We start from the raw sequence: 21,663 nt of genomic DNA on the forward strand, positions 1-21,663 counted from the left end.
GGAATGGAAAATTACTTAAAACAGATTTTTAAAATTAAAAGGTGAGTGAGATTGTCTATGGAATCACAGAACGAATCTTGTAAAAGATTAGGCCATTTCATAAAACAAATGTATAGTAACTCGCAGAAAATATCTTCAAAAACAGTTATATTTATTTCAGCTTTGCATTTTATTTTAAATTGAGCATTGAAGCTCCTTACGGGTCCTTTGGAAAGGATTAATCTTCTTCTCTAGCGGAAGGGATAGCAGTCTTAGTTCTGCAATAGAAAAAAGATTTGCTTTGAGAGGAGACGTAAGGTAAACATCGATTTTACTTTTTCCTTCTAAATTTGGATTGTGGGACGATAGCAGAGATATCAATATCTTAGGTGTGACGGGTAAAAAATTCAATGTTTATGAATTATTTTTAGTGTATCCTTGTACGAAATGAAAGTTTGACTTTTGCCACATATTCTTTTGAATGGCAGCTGACGGACGTACATTCAGTTACGAGAGGGTACCTGCTGCTGCTACGTAAACTATTTTCTCTGGGTTTAACACAATTTTTTTTTATCAAAAATTCAGAAGTTCATAAAAAACTAGTTTCCATGTTTGATGAACTGAAATCTCCTAAACCTGTATATTTCTCTTAAAATGTCAAAAACAGAAGTTGTCAAAAGCTGGGTTGAGTCATTGTTGCGATCTATTTATCGCTTGTACTTATTGTAGACCTAACTTGTGTTTACTACAACACATGATTTAAAATTACCTTATGTATTCCAAGATAAGAAATTCAAAGTACATTAAAAAAGTACACTAATATATTTTGATACTCTAATTAATAGTTTATTATTATTAGGCCTATGAATCATTAATGAGCAAAGAGTCTGAATAGTGAAATAATTTTTAGGCAAATAATTCAAACTGTTTTCTTTACATCAGTTCATGTAGATTTGACAATACTAAAGATGTCTTAACATAAAAATATCGGGAAAGATTTCCAGTTTACCTAGAGATGTAAAGCTTAGTCTTAAATGTTTTTTCTCCTGTGTATGTAGACATAAAAGGTACAAACAATAAGCAGTAAAGACTGAATAAAACATTAATCATTTTTTAAGAAAATTGATTCAGGCATTTTAAATTTTCTGTGTCAAATGTATGCATCGGGTAACTTTGCTGACGTCTTGCAAGTCAATATCATGAATTTGTTATTCAAAACATGAATAAGACTGACTATTCCTATTTTATTGTATAGTCCAGTATTTGATGGTCGGGATATCCAATTTTTATCAACTTTTAATTCACAAGAATATATTTTATCAATTGATATCTTTGAATATCTTGAATCCTTTTTGATAAGTCTTGTTTGCATAATAAAACAATGCTGGCTTTCCTTTTACTTTTTAATTATTTTAAGGCAATGATTAGGACATATTTAAATATTTGTTACTACTAAGTCAAGTTTTATATTTTGTGCGAATTAAGAATGAGGTTTAGAAATTAGATAAAATAGTCCCCAAATGAAATAAAAATAACCAAGATGTTATTAGCTAATCCATAATAAATATTATTAATAAGTTTTAATTCAATAAATAAAAAATGAGTAAATAAGAGTCGCATTGTAAAAATGAAATGTATTGACCTCTACTTGATGTTGCCTTTCTAATACTTACATAATGCTCATCACATACCAGAAAAGTGTGTCAATAAACGTTTTCTATCATTTGTACCATTAAAAGATTTTTTAATTTTTTACAAAAATTAAGTGGCTGAATTTGATGACAATATATAAATTATCATATTATTTAAAAATCTGAAATTGGCATATAATTCAAATTGTGAAATAAGGCATGGTCAGTTATAAAAATCAGTGTTTTAGTATTTGATTAGTGATACTTTATAATTTATTTAAAGAAATCTGTTTAAAGGATATTAATAATAATATTAGTACTAATCAGAAGATCAACTGTGGTTCCAAGTTAAATTCCATAATAGTGTCTTACCTATAATACTACTTGATTCTGAAAGAATGAATTAGTATTATAGGTAAGTTGATGTTAGTCTGTTTATCTTAGCTAAAATAGTAAATATATGATAAAAAAATTGTAATTTATAATATATTCGCCTTAGTTAAATAAGCCCTTTTATTTTATTTTATAGTAAAATTTGATATGAATTGTATATATTTAATAAAAATATGTACTATATTTTTCTTAAGTATTATCATATTGTTATAGTACATTGAAGTCAAGAATGATTTTTATAAATTGAGTTAATATTAAGTCTGTAAAATAATCAAAAATATCAAAAAAATCAAGAGCGACAGTACAAATAATGACCACCAAATTGAGGATTGGACAACAGTATTGAGGATTGAATTACTTCTATGTGCAGGTTGTCAATTAAGAAAAAGCTGACTTTGTTTCATTGCTATAGGCAAGTTGGAACCATTGGCTCTCGGGTCTAGGATGTCAGTGCTGAATCAGAGTGGAGAAGAACAGGTAAATCAATGGAGTTGTCTATAATATTATCAGCCTTGAATTTTGTTGGTTGTTTCTTGAATTGTGTAAATGAAGCTCCAAATTACCAAAGATTCTTTTTTCTTATCATTTAGTCTAATTTAGTAGTGAATAATATGCAATAATAAGTATAAAATTATTGTCTTTTGCATATGTAAAAAAACAATAAATGATGGAATTAGTATAAAACACGCAAAATTTATAAATAAATTTAAAAACTCCCACTTTCATCTGTAGCAAATCAATAATGTGATCTGATTCGAATGATATCGAGTATTGAGTGGGAATGTGATTTTTATGCCTAAGGCAGTTTGTGGCTTTTACGGGTTATAGTACAAAGGTACAAGTTTCAAGTTAAATGTAACAAACAAACAAACAAACAAAACCTCAATTTATTACAGTATAAGAAATTTAGATTTCTATAGATCTTCATACATAGCTTTGTTTAAGTGAAACCAATGAAACCCATTTATTTAAAGTTTCATTTCTAATAATAAACTATATTTGGTATTAGAATACGATTTGAAGCCAAAATAGTTTATTTACTCTAAAGTAAATGAAATAATCATTTTAGATGCTCAATTAATTAGTGTTCTATTTTATCTTTTACCGTTGCCATTAGAAAAGTGATGTATAAGCCTGCTAAATGTCCACTCTTGTGCCCAAATAACTTATCTAATCTATGTGAATATTTAAAACATAAATTAAAAAAACTCCTATATAAGTAAAATATTTTGAATGTAATTTTTACATACAATCAGTCATATCATAATTTACTTAATGGATAATTTTGTCTCTTGACTCTAAAACCATCTAGTATTAAAAAAAAAAACTCAATGGCTTATTTTAAATTTCAGGTGGAATGTCCACTATGTATGGAACCCTTGGAAGTGGACGACCTCCACTTCTACCCGTGTACATGTGGATACCAAGTAAGATATACTGTAACACACTGAATTTATAAATAGTAAACTTTCAGTCATGTCTAATTAATGAAAAAAATAACTTTTCTAATTCAATGAAATAAATTCGCTACTGCTGTTGGGTAGGTTTATCATAAAGCATTTCAGATGAGTACCACCATCCTGTCCGTTTCCATAGGATTGTGAGTCCTATGAGCTTTCGTAACATTTTGACATCGGATAGACCATAAACTTTTCTAGTTATTTAGAGCAATAAAGAAGAAACAAGCTAGGTTAGTCAGATCAGATTAGATTTACGTTGTGTACCAATAAACACATTCGGTCCTATAAAAAATTTATTCCGAGCCTAAAGACTTATTTAACTTCGCAGATATGTCGGTTTTGCTGGAATCGTATTCGGGAAGGCGAGAACGGCCTTTGCCCAGCTTGTCGGAAGGCATACCCAGAAAACCCGGCAGACTTCATTCCTCTCAGTCAAGAGCAGGTACAGTATATATTTTTTTGTGGACTTTAAATAAGTTCCATCCATTTTTCAAGTGTTTTTTTTTACATCACTAATCGCACATTCTAAATTAATTCGAGAACATTAAATAATTGATTGCAAAATAATAATGATAATGATTTCATTTATTTCTTGTAACCATTATGTTCAATTTCTATGTAACTAATTACTTTTTTCCACATAACCATTGTTATTTTAATTTATTAATTTGTCTAATCTTAATTGTTTTTGTCATGTTTATAATTGTTTGTGATTTGTGAAAGACTCTTATGTAAATTCGATAATTGATTTTTACCAATGCTAAGTTGTAGAATATCAATATATTTTAGTAATATATATTTTTTATTTATATAATAATTGAACGGTCGGTTAGTTCTTTTGTCGTCTATTGTATGTACGTTGTAACTATACTGAGACCTTAGAACTTATATCTCAATGTGAGTGGCGGCATTTACGTTGTAGATGTCTATGGGCTCCAGTAACCACTTAACACCAGGTGGGCTGTGAGCTCGTCCACCCATCAAAGTAATAAAAAAATTTAAAAAAAAAACATGAGAACGGTCAATTCGTCCCTTGTCGTCTGGTTTACGTCCGTCTTTTAGGAAGTCAAAAAAAATACTGCCTGTCTCTAGTCACGTCCGCCCCCGTTCCATATCTTTTCAAATTCTTGTCAAGTCTCTGTCTTAATCTGTGTCTAGTCGTTTTAGGTCTTAGGCCCTATCAAAGAGCTTGCATGCCACGACAATAATAGTATCGTACTCGTCGAACTCGACAAAGAGTTCGACATGCAACCTAACCCATGAATCAGCTCGCTGAGTTTCTCGTCGGATCTTCTCAGCGGGTCGCGATTACGATCCGGTAGTAGATTCATTCGTGAAGCAGCTGCTCTTGAGTTGCTAGGTCTCCTTCGGAGGCGCTCGGGCAGCTGTTAGCAAATCCCACCCCTCCTGGCTGAGCCTTTGCTCGCCCACCTGTCCTGGTGAAACCGTAAAGGCCTCCGGGCCACCAGTAATCTTTCAATCACAAAAAAAATTAATAATAATAATTATAGTATCGTTTGGTTAATACGTTTGCAGGTGGCAGCGATAAAGACGGAGAAGAAAGCCCGCGAGCAGAAACGTCGCAACAAGACGCTAGAGTCGCGGCGTGCGCTCGCGAACGTTCGCGTCGTACAGAACAACCTCGTGTTCGTCGTGGGCCTACCCGTCAGACTCGCAGACCCGGAGGTACACTGTACTATATGTGGCTACACATCTCACGAACTATTCATTATTAAGTTTCCATGTTCACGAGTCAAATAAGCATTTATTTTTTTATTTTTTATTGCTTAGATGGGTGGACGAGCTCACAGCCCACCTTGTGTTAAGTGGTTACTGGAGCCCATAGACATCCACAACGTAAATGCGCCACCCACCTTGAGATACAAGTTCTAAGGTCTCAAGTATAGTAACGACGGCTGCCCCACCCTTCAAACCGAAACGCATTACTGCTTCACGGCAGAAATAGGCAGAGTGGTGGTACCCACCCGCGCGGACTCACAAGAGGTCCTACCACCAGTAACCTCACAAGAGGTCCTACCACCAGTAAACTCACAAGAGGTCCTACCACCAGTAAAACTAATTAGTTCATGAATTCCTTAAAACTCATTTATAAATCGGTTGCTGGCCCGGTCGCAGAACCTATGGCTTGCCACGAAGGGTATGGCGAGTAAATTAACAGACACAGTTCACTGAGCTTCTCGCCGGATCTTCTCATTGGGTCGCGTTTGCGATCCCGTGGTAGATTCTGCGAAGCATTACTCTTGCTAAGGCTAGTGTTAGCAACGTCTTCAGATTTGAGCCCCGTGGACTCACCTACTTTTTAACGGCCGTCTGGTGTAGTGGTAAGTGACATGGTCACTACACAAGGGGGTCGCGGGTTCGAATCCCGCCAAGGGGAGATATTTGTATGATAAATATAAATGTCTTTTCCAGGGTTATGGATGTATATTAAATATATGTATGTGTATAATAAAAATCTTACATTTATTTCCGTTATCTGGTACCTGTAACACAAGCTCTTTACGAACTTATCACGGGACCAGTTAACGTGGCGTGATTGTTAGTAAATATTTATTTATTTATTTTACTAATTAAGGTTACGCTGGCATAGCCTTTAAGGATACCAGCTTAGGTAGGAAAAAAAAAGTTTGCTGGTTTTTATCATGAATAAACAGTATGTCTTTCATAGTAGCGTGTACGTGCACTAAATAAAAGGCACTGTATAGTTAAATAATAATTCCTGGTAAATATCGATAATAGTGCTGCTAGTGTTGAGAACATATATTCTAAGGGAATTTTTTGAGACTAATATTGATGAAAGCTCTTGTAAACGAGTAGTGGTTCTTAATTATGGAGTTATAATAATTTTATTATGATTTCAGATTTTAAAACGGCAAGAGTACTTTGGAAAGTATGGCAAAATTCACAAAGTAGTTATAAACCAAAGTACGACATATGCAGGGTCACAGGTTAGTAATAAATAATAATATTTGTTCTTTTTTATACTTACAATTATCTTAGAAGTTACAACATGTTACTTCTAAGATTCTACTGTCTCTTTAAATACTGTTGTATTATATTTCGTAAATTACTATTACAAAAAATCTAGGACTCAAAGCATTAATCCTCTTCATCATTAACTATGTAAAGTTTTGTGGTTTAGACACAAGTACATTTTGCAGTTACATGTAGTTACTGCCTCTGGTAACACTATTTGAAGACCGGCTTAATGCCTGAAAGCACATAATAGTCTCATTACACTAAAATTACTTGCAGAAAAAAAATATTGTCCGCCTCAAAGGCAATTAAAAGGTATTGATAAGACAAATTGAAGTTTTACAAAATAGTGTCATGAGTGAATTAAAAATTAGTATCGTTGGTGCTATGAATGTATTCAGTATTTGTTTGTAGATATATTTCTTTGTTCTATTTATAAATAATTCGTATTGGTAGATTATAGGCAACGTGCAATAAACTTGGGAATAAGCTACTTGATCTTCCAAATCACTTGGTAATATTCGAGTCACGGCCACCGATAGGAATGTATGTGGCTCCTGCTACCATTTCTATCTACTATACTGGGTGTTAGAAGACCGAAAATGAACACAGACGATAGTACTAATGACACCTTTGATGATGGGAGGGAAAAAAATCAGTCTTGATTTAAAAAAAAAACATATTTTCTAAATCGTTGCTTAAAAACAGCTGATGCTCGGATCGAACTTACAACTTTGTAGGTACAAAATTTTCATTTTCGGAAGCGGTCTCCTAACACCCAGTACACTCCTTCCAGAAATATTTTGTTGATTATTATTACTCAGAGCTAAGATTTGGTTTTGTTAATTACGATGGTGCAGGGTCCGTCCGCGTCGGCGTACGTGACGTACGTGTCGTCGGCGGACGCGCTGCGTGCCATCCAGGGCGTCAACAACGTGACGCTCGACGGAAGAGTGCTGAAGGGCTCGCTCGGCACCACCAAGTACTGCGCCAACTTCATGAAGAACCAGCCCTGTCCCAAGCCCGACTGTATGTACCTGCACGACCTAGGTGAGACAGCTGATTTAGCAAGTTCATTCACCTCTAGCTAATGTAAACACTATATCTTGTTTAGGGTTACTTAACGAAAATGTTGTACTGATAATGTCGAATTGGTTTCATGATTGGTTGAAACTGTAATAAGATGTAATCTAAATAGCATTTGAGTCCCCCATGAATTTACATCAGGAACACTATTTTTTTTAATTTTTTTTTCGTTGCTTAGGTGAGTGGATGATCTCACAGCCCACCTGGTGTTAAGTGGTTACTGAAGCCCATAGACATTTACAACGCAAACGCGCCACCCATCTTCAGATATAAGTTCTAAGGTCTCAGCATAGTTACGTTACAACGGCTGCCCCACCCTTCAGGCCGAAACGCATTACTGCTTCACGGCAGAGATAGGCGGTCACATCTTGTTTATGGTTACTTAAAGAAAATGTTGCACTGATAATGCCGAATGGGTTTCATGATTGGTTAGGACTGTGATAAGAGGTAATCTAAATAGCATTTGAGTCCCCCACGCATTCATATCGGAGTCACTATATGTATATGGGGACATCTATGACATGGACTGAATATCCTAACTTTAGACCAAAATGATTAAGATAAAGATTTAAAATACCCATTTGGTGAAACGACGTCCGTAATAAGTATAGGAGTGCAAGAAATAACTTAAATTTTTTTGAACCTGATTGATATTAGTCAACCGATCTCAATGTTTCAGGTGATCCGAAGGCGTCCTTCACGAAGGAAGAAATGCACGCCGGCCTGCATCAGGTCTACGAGAGGAAGCTGCACAATCAGCTGCTCGCCTCGCAGCAACGGGATAAAAACAACGAGGACAAGCATCTTAACGGTTCAGGTTCATTCCTATTACATTTCACATTTTACTTACTTATGACGTAGCATTAGGTGTGTCGTTTTGTTTGACGATAAGCTTTAACGGTCATTAGGCAAATCATAATTAACAACTTTAATAAGATAGCAAAGATTAAACAATATGGAGATGCGACCGGTCACCGTCCTAGTCGAACCCGTCGCTTGCGACGAAGGACTCGACGAGTGAATTAACTCGCAGACACAGCCCACTGAGTTTCTCGCCGGATCTTCTCAGTGGGTCGCGTTTCCGATCCGGTGGTAGATTCTGCGAAGCACTGCACTTACTAGGGTTAGTGTTAGCAACACTCCGGTTTGAGCCCCGTGAGCTCACCTACACATGTTAGGGTGAAGCTGAAATAGCCTCTCAAGGCTATCAGCATAGGAAGGAAAAGAAAATAAATAAATGGAGATGCGTTAATAATTCATTTGTTAACAGCAAACCCGGGGATAATTTTCAATCCTCTATTGGTATTTATTTTAATCCTTAACAAATCATTATGTTGATAAAATTTAATTTAAACTTCAAGTTTTTGCGGAAACCCTACTTCTGCTTTTACATGAGAACGGTATGAAGGATTTAATTATAGTTTGGTCGACGTCCGACAGGCTTCCGCAGAGTAGTTCCGGCAGCCCGACATCTTTCGTACAATCCACGTCAGTCATTCCGGACTGGACATTGAACAATTTTTTTGAAGAGTCTTAATCCATTTTTACTGGTAGTAGGACCTTTTCGATGCCTCCAATGAACACTACGCTAACTCCAAATTCGTAGATTTACAGGAGGAGCGTATAAACGAAAAAAGTTGATAAAACCTTTATTAATGCAGGTATATTTATGTTTTTTTTGTGTAACTAGCTGATTTACTCTTGCTTCGAACCCCACCAATAATGATTAATTGTAATACTTTTAAAATAGTGAAGCGATTTGCGTGAAAAACGAAAATTTCAAAATTTTGAGTTAGAGTAGTGTTCATTGGAGGCATCGTTTTGTGAGTCCGCGCGGGTAGGTACCACCGCCCCGCCTATTTCTGCCGTGAAGCAGTAATGCGTTTCGGCTTGAAGGGTGGAGCAGCCGTTGTTATTATACTGAGACCTTAGAACTTATATCTCGAGGTGGGTGGCGCATTTACTTTGTAGATGTCTATGGGCTCCAGTAACCACTTAACACCAGGTGGGCTGTGAGCTCGTCCACTCATCTAAGCAATAAAAAAAAATCATTGACACAGCTATTTAATTTTTGTTTTTTCATTTAATAAATCCAATGGTTTAATATCTACTAAACTGACCCACAGGTAATTCTAGTACGAATGCAGAAAAGAGCGGTTCAAAAGATGGTAAGACCAATTTACTTTGTCCCATTTTTTTATTATTTTCTTTTTTTTTTTTTTTTTTATTGATTGATTAGACGTGTGGACGAGCTCACAGCCCACCTGGTGTTAAGTGGTTACTGGAGCCCATAGACATCTACAACGTAAATGTGTCACACACCTTGAGATATAAGTTCTAAGGTCTCAGTATTACAAAATTTATTTAACAAAAAAATTATTAAATATATTTCTATATACCATTACCCATTTCCCATTTCAGGTAATCAATCGAACTATATACCGACGACAGTGGTCACATCGTCACATATAAACAACGTAGTCAATTCTAAGTGAGTACACGAGATTTGAAATGAAAACTTTCAAGTGCGGTGCCTGTTTTAGTGAACAATGTATAGATACATTTCAACTTAATCGTTACATTTAACTGAGACTCGCCAATCGAGATAACTTCACAAATGATAGTACGCTTTCAATGCGTGACGTCTTGTAAGATCTAACTGCACTCTCTCCTAAGAATATATATTTGATTATGTTTATGAATTAAAAGTTGGCTCAAGCAAGCCCGTTTTTTTTTTTTGTTGCCTTGATGGGTGGACGAGCTCACAGCCCACCTGGTGTTAAGTGGTTACTGGAGCTCATAGACATCTACAACATAAATGCGCCACCCACCTTGAGATATGAGTTCTAAGGTCTCGGTATAGTTACAACGGCTGCCCCACCCTTCAAACCGAAACGCATTACTGCTTCACGGCAGAAATAGGCAGGGTGGTGGTACCTACCCTCGCGAACTCACAAGAGGTCCCACCACCAGTAAGTAGAGGTCCTACCGTCTCCCAGTCCCATTAAAAGAATTGTTCATAGATCTAAAGAGGAATGTGCGAATGGCAGTACCAGTTCGAGCAGCAGTAGCAGTAGCAGGAGCGACAGCAGTGATAGCAGCAGCAGTAGTAGCGGTAGCAGTGCCAACGGGAAGGAAGCCTGGCCCAGCCTCGGGTCCTCCCCTCCTTCAGATAGTCCCGCCAGAAAACAAACGAGTCCGAAACCACAACAATTACACGGTAGGCTTCAACTGTACTTACATCACTGTGCTGTGTGGTGTCTAGAGTAGCAACCGCCTGTCTCTCGAGGGCCCGTCCTAAGTAACCTTAAGGGTCCACGGCGAATGGACAATCGCCTGGTCTAAGGGTATTGCGATTGATAACCGATTTACTGGTGGTGGGCTACTCCGGTTTGATTCCCGTGAGCTCACCTACTAGTGAAGGTTACGCTGAAATAGCCTGTCAAGGCTATCAGCTTAGGTAGGAAAAAAAAAGGTGGTAGGGCGTATCCTAAGCTCACAGACCCGTAGATACCCTAATTCTGACTATTTCTGCACCAAAGCAGTCATTCGTTCTGGTTTGAGGTTTGGGATCAGTATTATCAAACCCTTCCAATGAGGTTAGGTTAAAGTTGGCAGTTAAGTTGATGGACAAGAGCACTGGTAGCTCTAGTAACATCTACAAGCCTGAGTGATTTTATAATGACAACAATTAAAATAATTTGTGACTTGTAAATTTTTTGATATTAATAAGAAAAAAACGACCTCTGAGTAGGCCCTGAGTTGTGCATATAAAATAATAATAAAAAAAAACGGGACTCAAATCAAAGTAAATATTGATTTTTAAAATAAGTATTATTAAACATTATAGTATTTAAAAAAAGAAGGTTACATGCTTTTAACGTATACCAAGACTATTATGTATTTAGTTTTGTCGAAAACGACAGACGATGGTGATCAAAAAACTATATACCTACATACGTATATAGGCAAAGACAAAACAATTAAGTACCCATAACCTCTGCCATTCGTCGACCAATTTTTTTAAAACTTTTCTAGATTTAGTCTTAGTAGACTCTATTTTATTTAAAATTTTATGGCCTTGTAACGTGACCTTTAAGCCAAGTCTTATATTTTCATTCTAAATTTAGAGGAGTCAGTGATTATGGTCGAATTTCTGATGCTGGTTGTTAAAATTATTGACTTCCAACGGTTATCGCGTGTTCCTATTAGAATTTTAAAATAATTAGAAAGCTTGTATATATTGTGTAGTGTATACCATGTTTATTTACATTCAACAAGGTCATCACATGGCATTTTCGATAACATGTAATCTCATGAAAGTTTAATCAGGCTGTGACGTTAATGATATTGTCGAAAAGATTACAATAGATTGTGTATTGTTAAAAAAATTGAGTTTTTAAGGCGATAAGTCCAGGTTTTTTTTTGGCAGAGATTGAAATGTTCTTTGTAGATAAACATGATTTATTATGTAAATATATTGAAACTAGCTATACCCGTCCGCTTCGCTGGCCATTTAAAATTAACATTATTATTTTTTAGCCCCACAAAGATTCTCATCGTTAACGCCCCCGCAACTGATGTAGGGAGTCCAACACTCATATAAATATTAGCCTATCCATTAAGTACATGTATTTTCTACATGGATACCAAGTTTCAAGTTTAGCTCAGTAGTTATAACGAAACATCCGTAAAAACCACTGTAGATTTATATATTATAGTATAGATAAGATTCGGTTTTTCTGTTTCTAGTTAAGTCACAAGAAAACGGCATATCAGGGTCGTCCAGTCCCACGGAACTGCACACGGACACGGCACAGCAGCAGGCACAAACGAGAAACGTTAAAGAGACACACACCGACACAAACAGAACGAGAAATAAAGACACGAACGGCACGAGCACACACACAAAGAAAAGCAAAAACGAAAAGTCCAAACACAAGCCCAGCCACAGCACCGACACCGGACCCGCGGACGACGCGCCGCGCCCGCACTCCTCCGTCTTCGAGACAGACTCGCAACACAACTACATCTCCAATGACCTGGACGAATTAGAATCGGATCGACATAGCCTGCTGGAGACCCACGACCTGCTGGAGAGCAGCGACCACAGCCTGCTGGACGACGACACCCACGACTTGCTCAACGACGCCGGCGACGTCCTCATGATGCAGAGGCACCGAGACATGCTGGCCGGGCTCGTCGACGGCGGTCACCTGTTGCCGCAGCTCAAGGGGCCCGTGCTCAACGGCTACGGGTTACTGGACAGAGATATTAGTTACGTTAACGATAGGCCAATTAGTCAAATGAACCAGGGTTTGCTGGACCAGAAGGAGATGCTGTTGAGGGAACGAGAGCAGAGCGACATGCTGCTGCGGCAGAGGGAGCTGCTGGCGCGGCAACACAACGTCATGGTCGAGCCTAAGCATTACATGCCCGCCTCCAGTATAGGAATGGAATCCGCTAGTGAACTATTAGGTGAGATCCATTTTCTTCTCAGTGTCATGCTAACTGAATTGCTTAGGTATGTGGACGAGCTCACAGCCCACCTGGTTTTGAAATGGTTACTGGAGCCCATGGACATTTACAACGTAAATGCGTCACCCAACTTGAGATATGAGTTCTATGGTCTCCATATAGTTACAACAGCTGCCCCACCCTTCAAACCGAAACGCATTACTGCTTCACGGCAGAAATAGGTAAGGTGGTGGTACCTACCCGTGCGGACTCACAAGAGACTCACAATGTATATAAAGATCACATGCACTTATACACAAAACAAATGGACAACAATACTTGCTAGTATACGATGTGGAGCTGAGCTTAGTCGAGTGTGAGTACTTGCGTACTCGCTACAATATACTGTAAGGTAGATGGGAAAAGACCTCGGGGGTGCAGCCCGATACGTTGGTCCGACCAGATCCGCACCGCTCTTGATTCCACATTTCACAACGCCCTCCACACCGCCTGAGACAAGAATAGATGGAGAAAGGTCGTGCGTGCGAAGGTGATACAAAAGGGTGGTCACGACCCTCAGCAATGAGGAATACGACGCAAGGAGGAGGACAATATACTGTTCCAAGTTGGATAGCGGCATCCTCGTAAGCTTAGATTGAATCCGTTGTCTGTGCATTGCAGGTGCTAATTACCACCGGAGCCCCAGCATGGTGCCGGCGTTCGGCGCGCTGCCGCCCTACGCGCTGCCCCGGCCGCAGGTGCTGCACGCGCCGCCCGCGCACGCCGCGCTGCTCAACGGGTTCGACGCCGCACACAACGTACGTGCCCCGCACCACACGATTGGCTAATTATATTTCACTAGTGGTCCCCGCAGTAGTCGAAATTCGACTATAATTTATTGAAATTATAAGTTTATACACTATTATGATTCTGTTGTCAAAGATTATTATACTTCTTTAATCACAGATTTCGCTAAGACTACACTTTAGACAATTATTATTAAAAACAAAACGAAATTTAATCTATTTTCAATTTGACAACAGACTATAACAATAAGAAAAGTTTGACAATAAACAAATAGTATGCATGGGGGTGTGTGTCAAATACATGGTAGAGTGTGTAATGTTTTATTTATTGATTTAATGTATCTTTTATGCATTATTTTAAAAGAAATATTAGCATTGTGCACTCCTCTATATTCTCTATAAGTGTGGGAAATTTCATACCCCTCCGTCCGCGCAACATATGTAAAAAGGGGTACAAAGTTTTTACTTCACGTATTAATATATAGATACTAGGTGACCCGACAGACTTCATAGTGCCTCAATCGGTAAATAAAAGACTTTTGTATAAAATAAACTTAAAACAAACAAAAGGAATCCGTTCGACGGGGGACACATCAAAGGAAAAACAAAATTGTTTGTTTGTATTTCATTCGAGCATTTTCATATTTATCAAACCTTCTCTGAACTTCCACTTGAGATATTAATTTCTAAGGTCTCACTATAGTTACAACGGCTATCCTAATCTTAAAACCGAAAGGCATTGCTGCTTCACGGCAAAAATAGGCGGGGTGGTGGTACCTACCCGCGCGGTCTTACCATTATACCCCGGCAAACAGACAAATAGACACACGTAAGCTTTGGTACAAAGAATTATAATTATACCCCGCCCCGCTTAGCTTACTATGCAGTTATAGTAATGAGCAACATACGTTAGTCAGTCAGTGGTTAACGTGCAGCGATCCACCGGGGTCGTTGGCGCCAATAAACATGTAACGTAATGTTTTATTGATCGCTCCGATGAAGTTTCCGGAGGAGAGCGCACAACGGACCACCAACACACGCACACGCCTCCTCCTTCTTCACCCTAAAAACTTCACAACAATACAAAATATCGGTCTAGTCTCGGTCTGTGAATAAAAAAAAAATGTGTAGATCTGGTGCCGCGGGACTCGCGTGGAGTAAAGTTCCTCTCGATTACAGAGTGAAGGTCGATATTTAGCGGAGAACATGGATAAGTTCTTCACGGACTTCCACAAGGCGCAGCAGCTGCGGCTGCACGCGCGCGCCGGCGACGAGCGGCGCTACCAGCTGCCGCGGAACGTGCTCAGCGCGGAGGCACTCGAGATGGAACACAAGCAGAGGTGACGCCGCTTTGTTACTACACGTATTATTTTTTTTAAGTGATTTTATACCCTGGTAACTAAGACCTTTAAGTCATGTCTTATTTTAACTTATATTCTAATTTCTATGAACAATGATAATATGGAGTGACATGAAATAAAATGAGATGATATGGGATGAAATATAATCTCAGTAAAATGGTGGTCATTTACGAGATTTTTTCAGTGGACTTTTTGGATGAACCCGAGAAGTTACGTCCAGCGGCTTTGTTTCATACATTTTGCGCTTCACTAGTGCATAGTGGTGCGACAGTAGCGGCCGTACCCTTTAAATAAAAAAGGTCGCGTGCGACAGAGATAGACAGATAACGCGTTCTTCTTCTATATCGTTCCCTCAATGCTGAGGATCGCGACCACATGTGACGTTCCTCCACTGTGTTCGATCATGGGTGGCATGGACCGCATGGTATAGACTACCACCTAGTGCTTCCCTTACTAGATCTGACCATCTGCCTGGTTATGGCATCGCGTTACGCGTCTCTTATTTACGTTATCAAAATCGTTCGAAAACACGTGCTAAGTTCTTGTCTAAACGATTAGATACTTGCTGTAATAATCGAGACACAAATGAATATGCTTTAATAAAATATCCTCCTCCTCCTTGCGACGTGTTTCTCAGTGTTGAGGGTCGTGACCATTACGGAGTACTTTTGTTAGGACTATTTTCCTCCGTTCCCTCCGTCCTCTGCGCAGTGGATAGCGACATTGATACTGAAGTCCAATGTCTTCTTAATTTGAGCGAACCAGCGCATGGGACTACGCCCCCTAGGTTTTTTTTCCTTCTACTTTGCCAGCGATGAGTAGTCTTTAGAGATTGTCACTCTTTTTCCTCGCAACGTGACTGAAAAACTCGAAAGTCCTACGTAGGCAAGTGGTGGAGAGTCTTGCGGAGACGCCTATTTCTTCCAGGATTGATGCGTTGGTCCGATGCGCTATCCAGGGAACCCGCAGCATTTAAATAGCAATATAGCGGCCCTTTTTCCGAACTGACAATATTAGTTGAAACAAGTTTACAATCGGTCTGTAAATTAGCTGTGTATGGATGGAGGCGTAGGTCTCGCTCAGCTTTCTCTATTGCTGTCTATAAGCTGTTATTTTCCTCCAGATAGTTCCCAGTGATAACTTTAAATGGTCCTACGACCTTGTCACCCTTTCACTTTCAGTCAGTTGCCTTTAAAGTTAGTAAAATTTTTCTACCTATGCTGATAGCCTTGAAAGGCTATATCAGCGTCACCGAATGAGTAGGCTAGCTCACGGGACTCAAACCTAGTGAAGCTGCTAACACTGGCCCTAGCAAGAGCACTGCTTCACAGAATCTACCACCGGATCCGAATCGCGACCCACTGAGAAGATCCTGCGAGAAACTCAGTGGGCTGTGTCTGTGAGTTAATTCACTCAGCGATGCTTGAGGTACTTGACCGGTGCTTGAGGTACCTAAAAGCACTGTTAGTAGGTCGGGAGGATCTGAAATGATGTGGAATTGCCTATGTTTTAATGTTTGTTTCTTGCAATCCGACTTCTTGTGATGTGGTCGATGTCGTAATTGATGCACGGGAATTCCCCCGTTAATAATTGTATCAACGCGTGCTTTTTTTTTTTAATTCAGATATTGAATTCGTTCATATTAATAATACTACGTCATAATTTTGCTTCAGAATGAACAACGTACGTAGTGGCGAGCCGGCGGGCCGGGCGGCGGGCGATGGCGACGACGACTTAGACTTCGATCCCTTTAAAGAGACACAGAAAGCGTTTGCGGAACTCATGGAGAATGAAATGATGCAAAATGCCGTTTCGGGCGGGTTAGTTACGATATATTAATTTGGAGATAATTTATAGAAAAAAAAATTGTGTTGAGATAATTGCGTTTACTCGATAAGCATGAGCTGGACGTTGTCTCTGGCATTGCAGATGTCCATGAGTCATGGTGATCACTAAGTATCTCGCCAGACGTGTCAGCCGTGCAAAGGCAATAGAAAAATCAATACTACAAAATTCAATTCAACTTAGATGTCAGTATGACACACTTGTTGAATGTCAAAATATAAATAACAATGTTAACTCTACCACTGGTTCCAAAAAAAAGCCACAGTCCTGAGAAGAACCGGCGAAACAAACTCAGCGGGCTTTTTTTGTTTTTTTTTGTTTTTCTCAAATATTTTCTTTTTTTTAAATAAATAAAAATATTTACAATAAAGGAAAAAACAAGTCAAAAAATACAATTAATAAAATAATAATAATAATGAAAAGGCCAGGAGCGAACGCCTCATTCCCTATATACAATATATAATACTAACCTATTTTTTATAGGTATAAAAAAACAATAGGTATTATTAAGTTAGTAGATATACATATTATTCGCTTCCTACAAAGTCTCAACTTTATTTGCACTTCTAAAGGCATAATTTGGTATTAGACAGTGACACTTTTTTTGGATGGGTGGACGAGCTCACAGCCCACCTGGTGTTAAGCGGTTACTGGAGCTCATAGACATCTGACGTAAATACGCCACTCACCTTGAGATATAAGTTCTAAAGTCTCAAGTATAGTTACAACGGCTGCCCCAATCTTCAAACCGAAACGCATTACTGCTTCAATTAATTACGCAAAATTCAAAATTCATTACGTACCTTAACGTGGTCGCTGTGGCCCATACTCACATAGGTTCTTGTTTAGATGGGATCCTTTTTAAGTCCAGGTTGTGGGTTTGCATGTTCACAAATGGCAGTTAAGGACGTTATTCGTGTGTATTTAGTACACCGTTTTAATAGTCACTTACGACGTTTAATGTTTGGTGAATCTGAAAAAAATCTTATAAATAATAGTAGCGAACTTTCTCTTTTTCTTTTCTAAATAATATATTTTTTGTACTATTTGCCTAATTTGAATGTCTGAATTTATTTATCGTTTGAGAACCGCAATTATTTGTAAAATCTTAACAGGCGCCTGTTGTGTGCTCTATGGAAGTTCAAACTATATGATTTTGGCTTTGTTAATAAATTTATTATGTACTAGCGACCCGCCCTCGCTTCGCTTCGGAAACATTAAAACACACATGAAACCAAAAAAATAAAATAAAAAAATAATAAAAAAAAGTAGCCTATGTTCATCAGGGACAATGTCGGCTTCTAATGGAAAAAGAATTTTTCAAATCGGTCCAGTAGTTTCGGAGCCTATTCGAAACAAACAAACAAACAAATCTTTCCTCTTTATAATATTAGTATAGATTAATTTGTTATTATTTTAATTGTTTATAACAGTGACAACGCACGTCGATCCAGGTTAGCGCCGCCGGGCTTCAGTCATGTCAATAACACGTACGGCGCCGGCGGGCCGCGTCTCCACGCCGCACACCAAGGTACTGCTGCTGAGCTCACTGCTTTTAATTATATAATATTCAATAAGATAGTGTGAAGTCTTTTGGCGTTGTGAGGGTTTGTGTGCGTTGGTTGAGTTGTTCTATGAAAACCTCATTAGAGTGGTCAGACTTTTTGGCGGGAACGCGAGGAGTGAAGTTGTGTGATTTGTTTAGTTAGTTGATTTAGTGTTTATTCAGGTTTAAATATGTAATAACGGTGGTTTATTAACTGTTTAATATCTGTGAAAGTGCACAAATGTGGGAAAATGAAACAAAGCCGCTGGACGTCACTTCTCGGGATCCTCCAAAAAGTCCACTGAAAAAATCTCAGTAAATGACCACCATTTTACTGAGATTATATTTCATCCTATATTATCTCATCTCATTTCATTTAATTTCATCCCAGTTGATTAATGTCTCAAATTAATCATATTCATTTCATTTCACTCCATACCTAGGCGGCACTGAAAATTTCGGGAATTAACGAAGTGACACAACATTACTATTTAAAAATGTATTTATTGCTTTTCGAAGTATTCTCCGCGAAATTTGACACATTTTTCCATACGATGGAACCAATCATTGAAGCAACCATTCCATTCGGAAGTTGGGGTCTCCAAAATAGCCGTTTTGTAGGCGTCCACAGCTTCTTCAGGTGATGAAAATCTCTGTCCACGCAATTTATTCTTTATTTTAGGGAAAGTATAGAAATCATTAGGGCTTAGGTCGGGGCTGTACGGCGGATGGTCTAATAATTATATGTTTTCTTGCTCTAAAAACTCTTTTGTTCTGTGCGCGGTGTGAGAACTCGCATTGTCGTGATGGAGGATGATGCGGCGGTTGCAGTTCTCTTTACGGAGTTCAGAAACGACCTGTGGCAAACAAATGCTAGCATACCATTCTGCATTAACCGTTCTTTGTCCCTCAAGAGTAGTAACATGGCCGGTTTTGGAGACAAACGTGGCCACCATTTTTTTTGCAACACTCCGTGAACGAACAATTTTTGTTGGCTTTAACTCATTTTCGAACACCCAAACTCGTGACTGGTTTTTTGTTTCGGGTTCGTACGCGTATATCCAGGATTCGTCACCTGATACAATGTTGTATACAGCATTTGAGGATCCTGCGTGGAATCTTTCGAGAGTTCTGACGCACCAAGTAACGCGAGCCGCTTTTTACTCTTCACAGAGCGAATGCGGTATCCATCGGGAAAACAACTTTTTTACACCTAATTGTTCATGCAAGATTATTTGTATTTGACTCATGCCAATGTCTAAAGTTGCCTGAATTTTGCGGTATGTCACATGTCGATCTTCCTCAATCAGCTTACGCACAGCATCAACGTTTTCTTGGGTGACTGCAGTTTTTGGACGACCTTGACGGGGATCATCACTGAGCTTGACACGTCCATGTTGAAACTCAGCAAACCAGCGATAAATTGTGGTTTTGGATGGGGCTTCATCACCAAATGCAGAACATTCCCGATCCTGCGGACAGAATGGAAAGCAGTCGACGTCGCCCAAAACACGTCATCTCGGATCCGCCCGATCCACTAACGGTGCTTTTAGGTAATTCAAGCACCGGTCACCGTTCTCGTCGAACCCGTCGCTTGCGACGAAGGGCTCGACGAGTAAATTAACTCTCAGACACAGCCCACTGAGTTTCTCGCCGGATCTTCTCAGTGGGTCGCGTTTCCGATCCGGTGGTAGATTCTGCGAAGCACGACTCTTGCTAGGGTTCGTGTTAGCAACGTCATCAGGTTTGAGCCCCGTGAGCTCACCTACAAAAGTTAGGGTTACGCTGACATAGCCTCTCAAGGCTCTCAGCTTAGGTAGAAAAAAAAAAAAAAAAAAAAAAAAAATATGCAGAAATCATCCGGTCAACACACTGTTTTTGTGTTAAACCACTTCGAAAGTCATAATAAATCATCGCTCTTGAATTTTCTCGAGTCAATTCCATTTTCTCAACGACTAAACAAGTTTGACAAAACCTCGTGACAAGACCTAGAATCTTTTTTTAAATAAATAAATGGTATTCGATTTTTAAAACCAAGGAGTTTTCAATTAAAAAGATTTTAATATGACAGGAACAGTGGAAATATTCCATTCCCGATACTTTTAGTGCAGCCCTCGTATTATCATTTTTCACAAAAATACGAATATAAATTAAAATAAGACATGACTTAAAGGTCTTAGTTACCAGGTCATACAATTCTTTAAAAAATAAATCAGAGTGGTCAATAAAACGCTGAGTATAATTACATTTTTATTCGCGTTAACGACCTTGGTGGATCGCTGCATGTTAACCACTGAGTGACTAATGTATGTTGCTCATTACTATAACTGCATAGTAAGCTAAGCGGGGCGGGGTATCATTCCCCTACAACAGTATATGAATTTTACAAAAAGAATTTGACATTTTAATTGCTTGAGACATTCATAAATGGTACATTTTTGGTTTGTTTGACTGTATTATGTAGGGAAATGGTAGGCAGTGTTCTGTTGGAAAAATTAAAAAAGCACTAAAAATAATGCATAGTACAGCTTAAAACTTGCAAAAATAAAAATGAAATTAGAATATAATAACGCAAAAGTTAAAATAATTTGGCTCGAATTTTCTAACATCGATAACCATCGAATCTGTTCCAGGGTACAACACGAACAGTCCGATGTTCTCGGACTGGACGCAGATGGACCCCGCGATCATGTCGACCTCGGTGGGCGGCAGCAGCGGCCTGTCGCAGCACCAGCACGACATGTTCGTGCGGTTCAACGCGCTGGGCGTGACGCAGGCGCCGCCCGCCCCGCCCGCCCAGCCCGCGCCCGCCTGGCCGCCCTACGTGCCCCTGCCGCCCGGCTTCACGCCCGCGCAGGCCGCCCGCCCCCGCCCCGAACCCATCGACGCCAAGTGAACTTGTGATAACCCTCCCCCCCAACACACATATAATGATAAATAAACAGAGAGATATAATAACAGAGGAATTTGTAAAATAAATTAACGTATTTTGTTTTATTTAATGGAAATTATTATTTATTCGAATTCGGCCCGGTCGTTGCAATATTTTATATCGTTTCGCCTCACAATATTTGTATGTTCGTTATTATATTATTATTACCG

General features: G+C 38.7%; 1 protein-coding gene across 2 annotated transcripts; it reads left to right on the forward strand.

Annotated features, from left to right (window-relative positions):
• Positions 1 to 39: 39 nt before the first annotated feature.
• Cnot4 (CCR4-NOT transcription complex subunit 4) lies at positions 40 to 21,558 on the forward strand. Of its 2 annotated transcripts, none has more exons than XM_028169845.2 (17): positions 40 to 297; positions 2,374 to 2,480; positions 3,356 to 3,430; positions 3,792 to 3,905; positions 5,000 to 5,149; positions 6,346 to 6,432; positions 7,321 to 7,510; positions 8,226 to 8,363; positions 9,673 to 9,714; positions 9,968 to 10,037; positions 10,570 to 10,766; positions 12,299 to 13,024; positions 13,685 to 13,821; positions 14,989 to 15,149; positions 16,844 to 16,990; positions 18,449 to 18,546; positions 21,195 to 21,558. In XM_028169845.2, the coding sequence occupies exons 2-17, from the start codon at positions 2,448 to 2,450 to the stop codon at positions 21,455 to 21,457; spliced, it is 2,628 nt and encodes an 875-aa protein (XP_028025646.2). In that variant the 5' UTR covers positions 40 to 297; positions 2,374 to 2,447; the 3' UTR covers positions 21,458 to 21,558. The 2 variants fall into 2 exon arrangements, with proteins under 2 accessions (XP_028025646.2, XP_028025647.2); XM_028169846.2 differs by having other exon boundaries at positions 8,226 to 8,357.
• Positions 21,559 to 21,663: the final 105 nt, after the last annotated feature.

The sequence above is a fragment of the Bombyx mandarina genome, chromosome A1 (genome assembly GCF_030267445.1).
Source record: "Bombyx mandarina strain Sakado chromosome A1, ASM3026744v2".
NCBI classification, from domain to species: domain Eukaryota; kingdom Metazoa; phylum Arthropoda; class Insecta; order Lepidoptera; family Bombycidae; genus Bombyx; species Bombyx mandarina.

Bases quoted from the DNA above. Each gene is read 5' to 3' on its own strand.
- Cnot4 (XM_028169845.2), top strand. From the start codon at position 2,448: ATGTCAGTGCTGAATCAGAGTGGAGAAGAACAG. The intron at 2,481-3,355 runs GTAAATCAATGG...TTTAAATTTCAG, and splicing joins ATCAGAGTGGAGAAGAACAG to GTGGAATGTCCACTATGTAT. The intron at 6,433-7,320 runs GTTAGTAATAAA...ACGATGGTGCAG, and splicing joins CGACATATGCAGGGTCACAG to GGTCCGTCCGCGTCGGCGTA.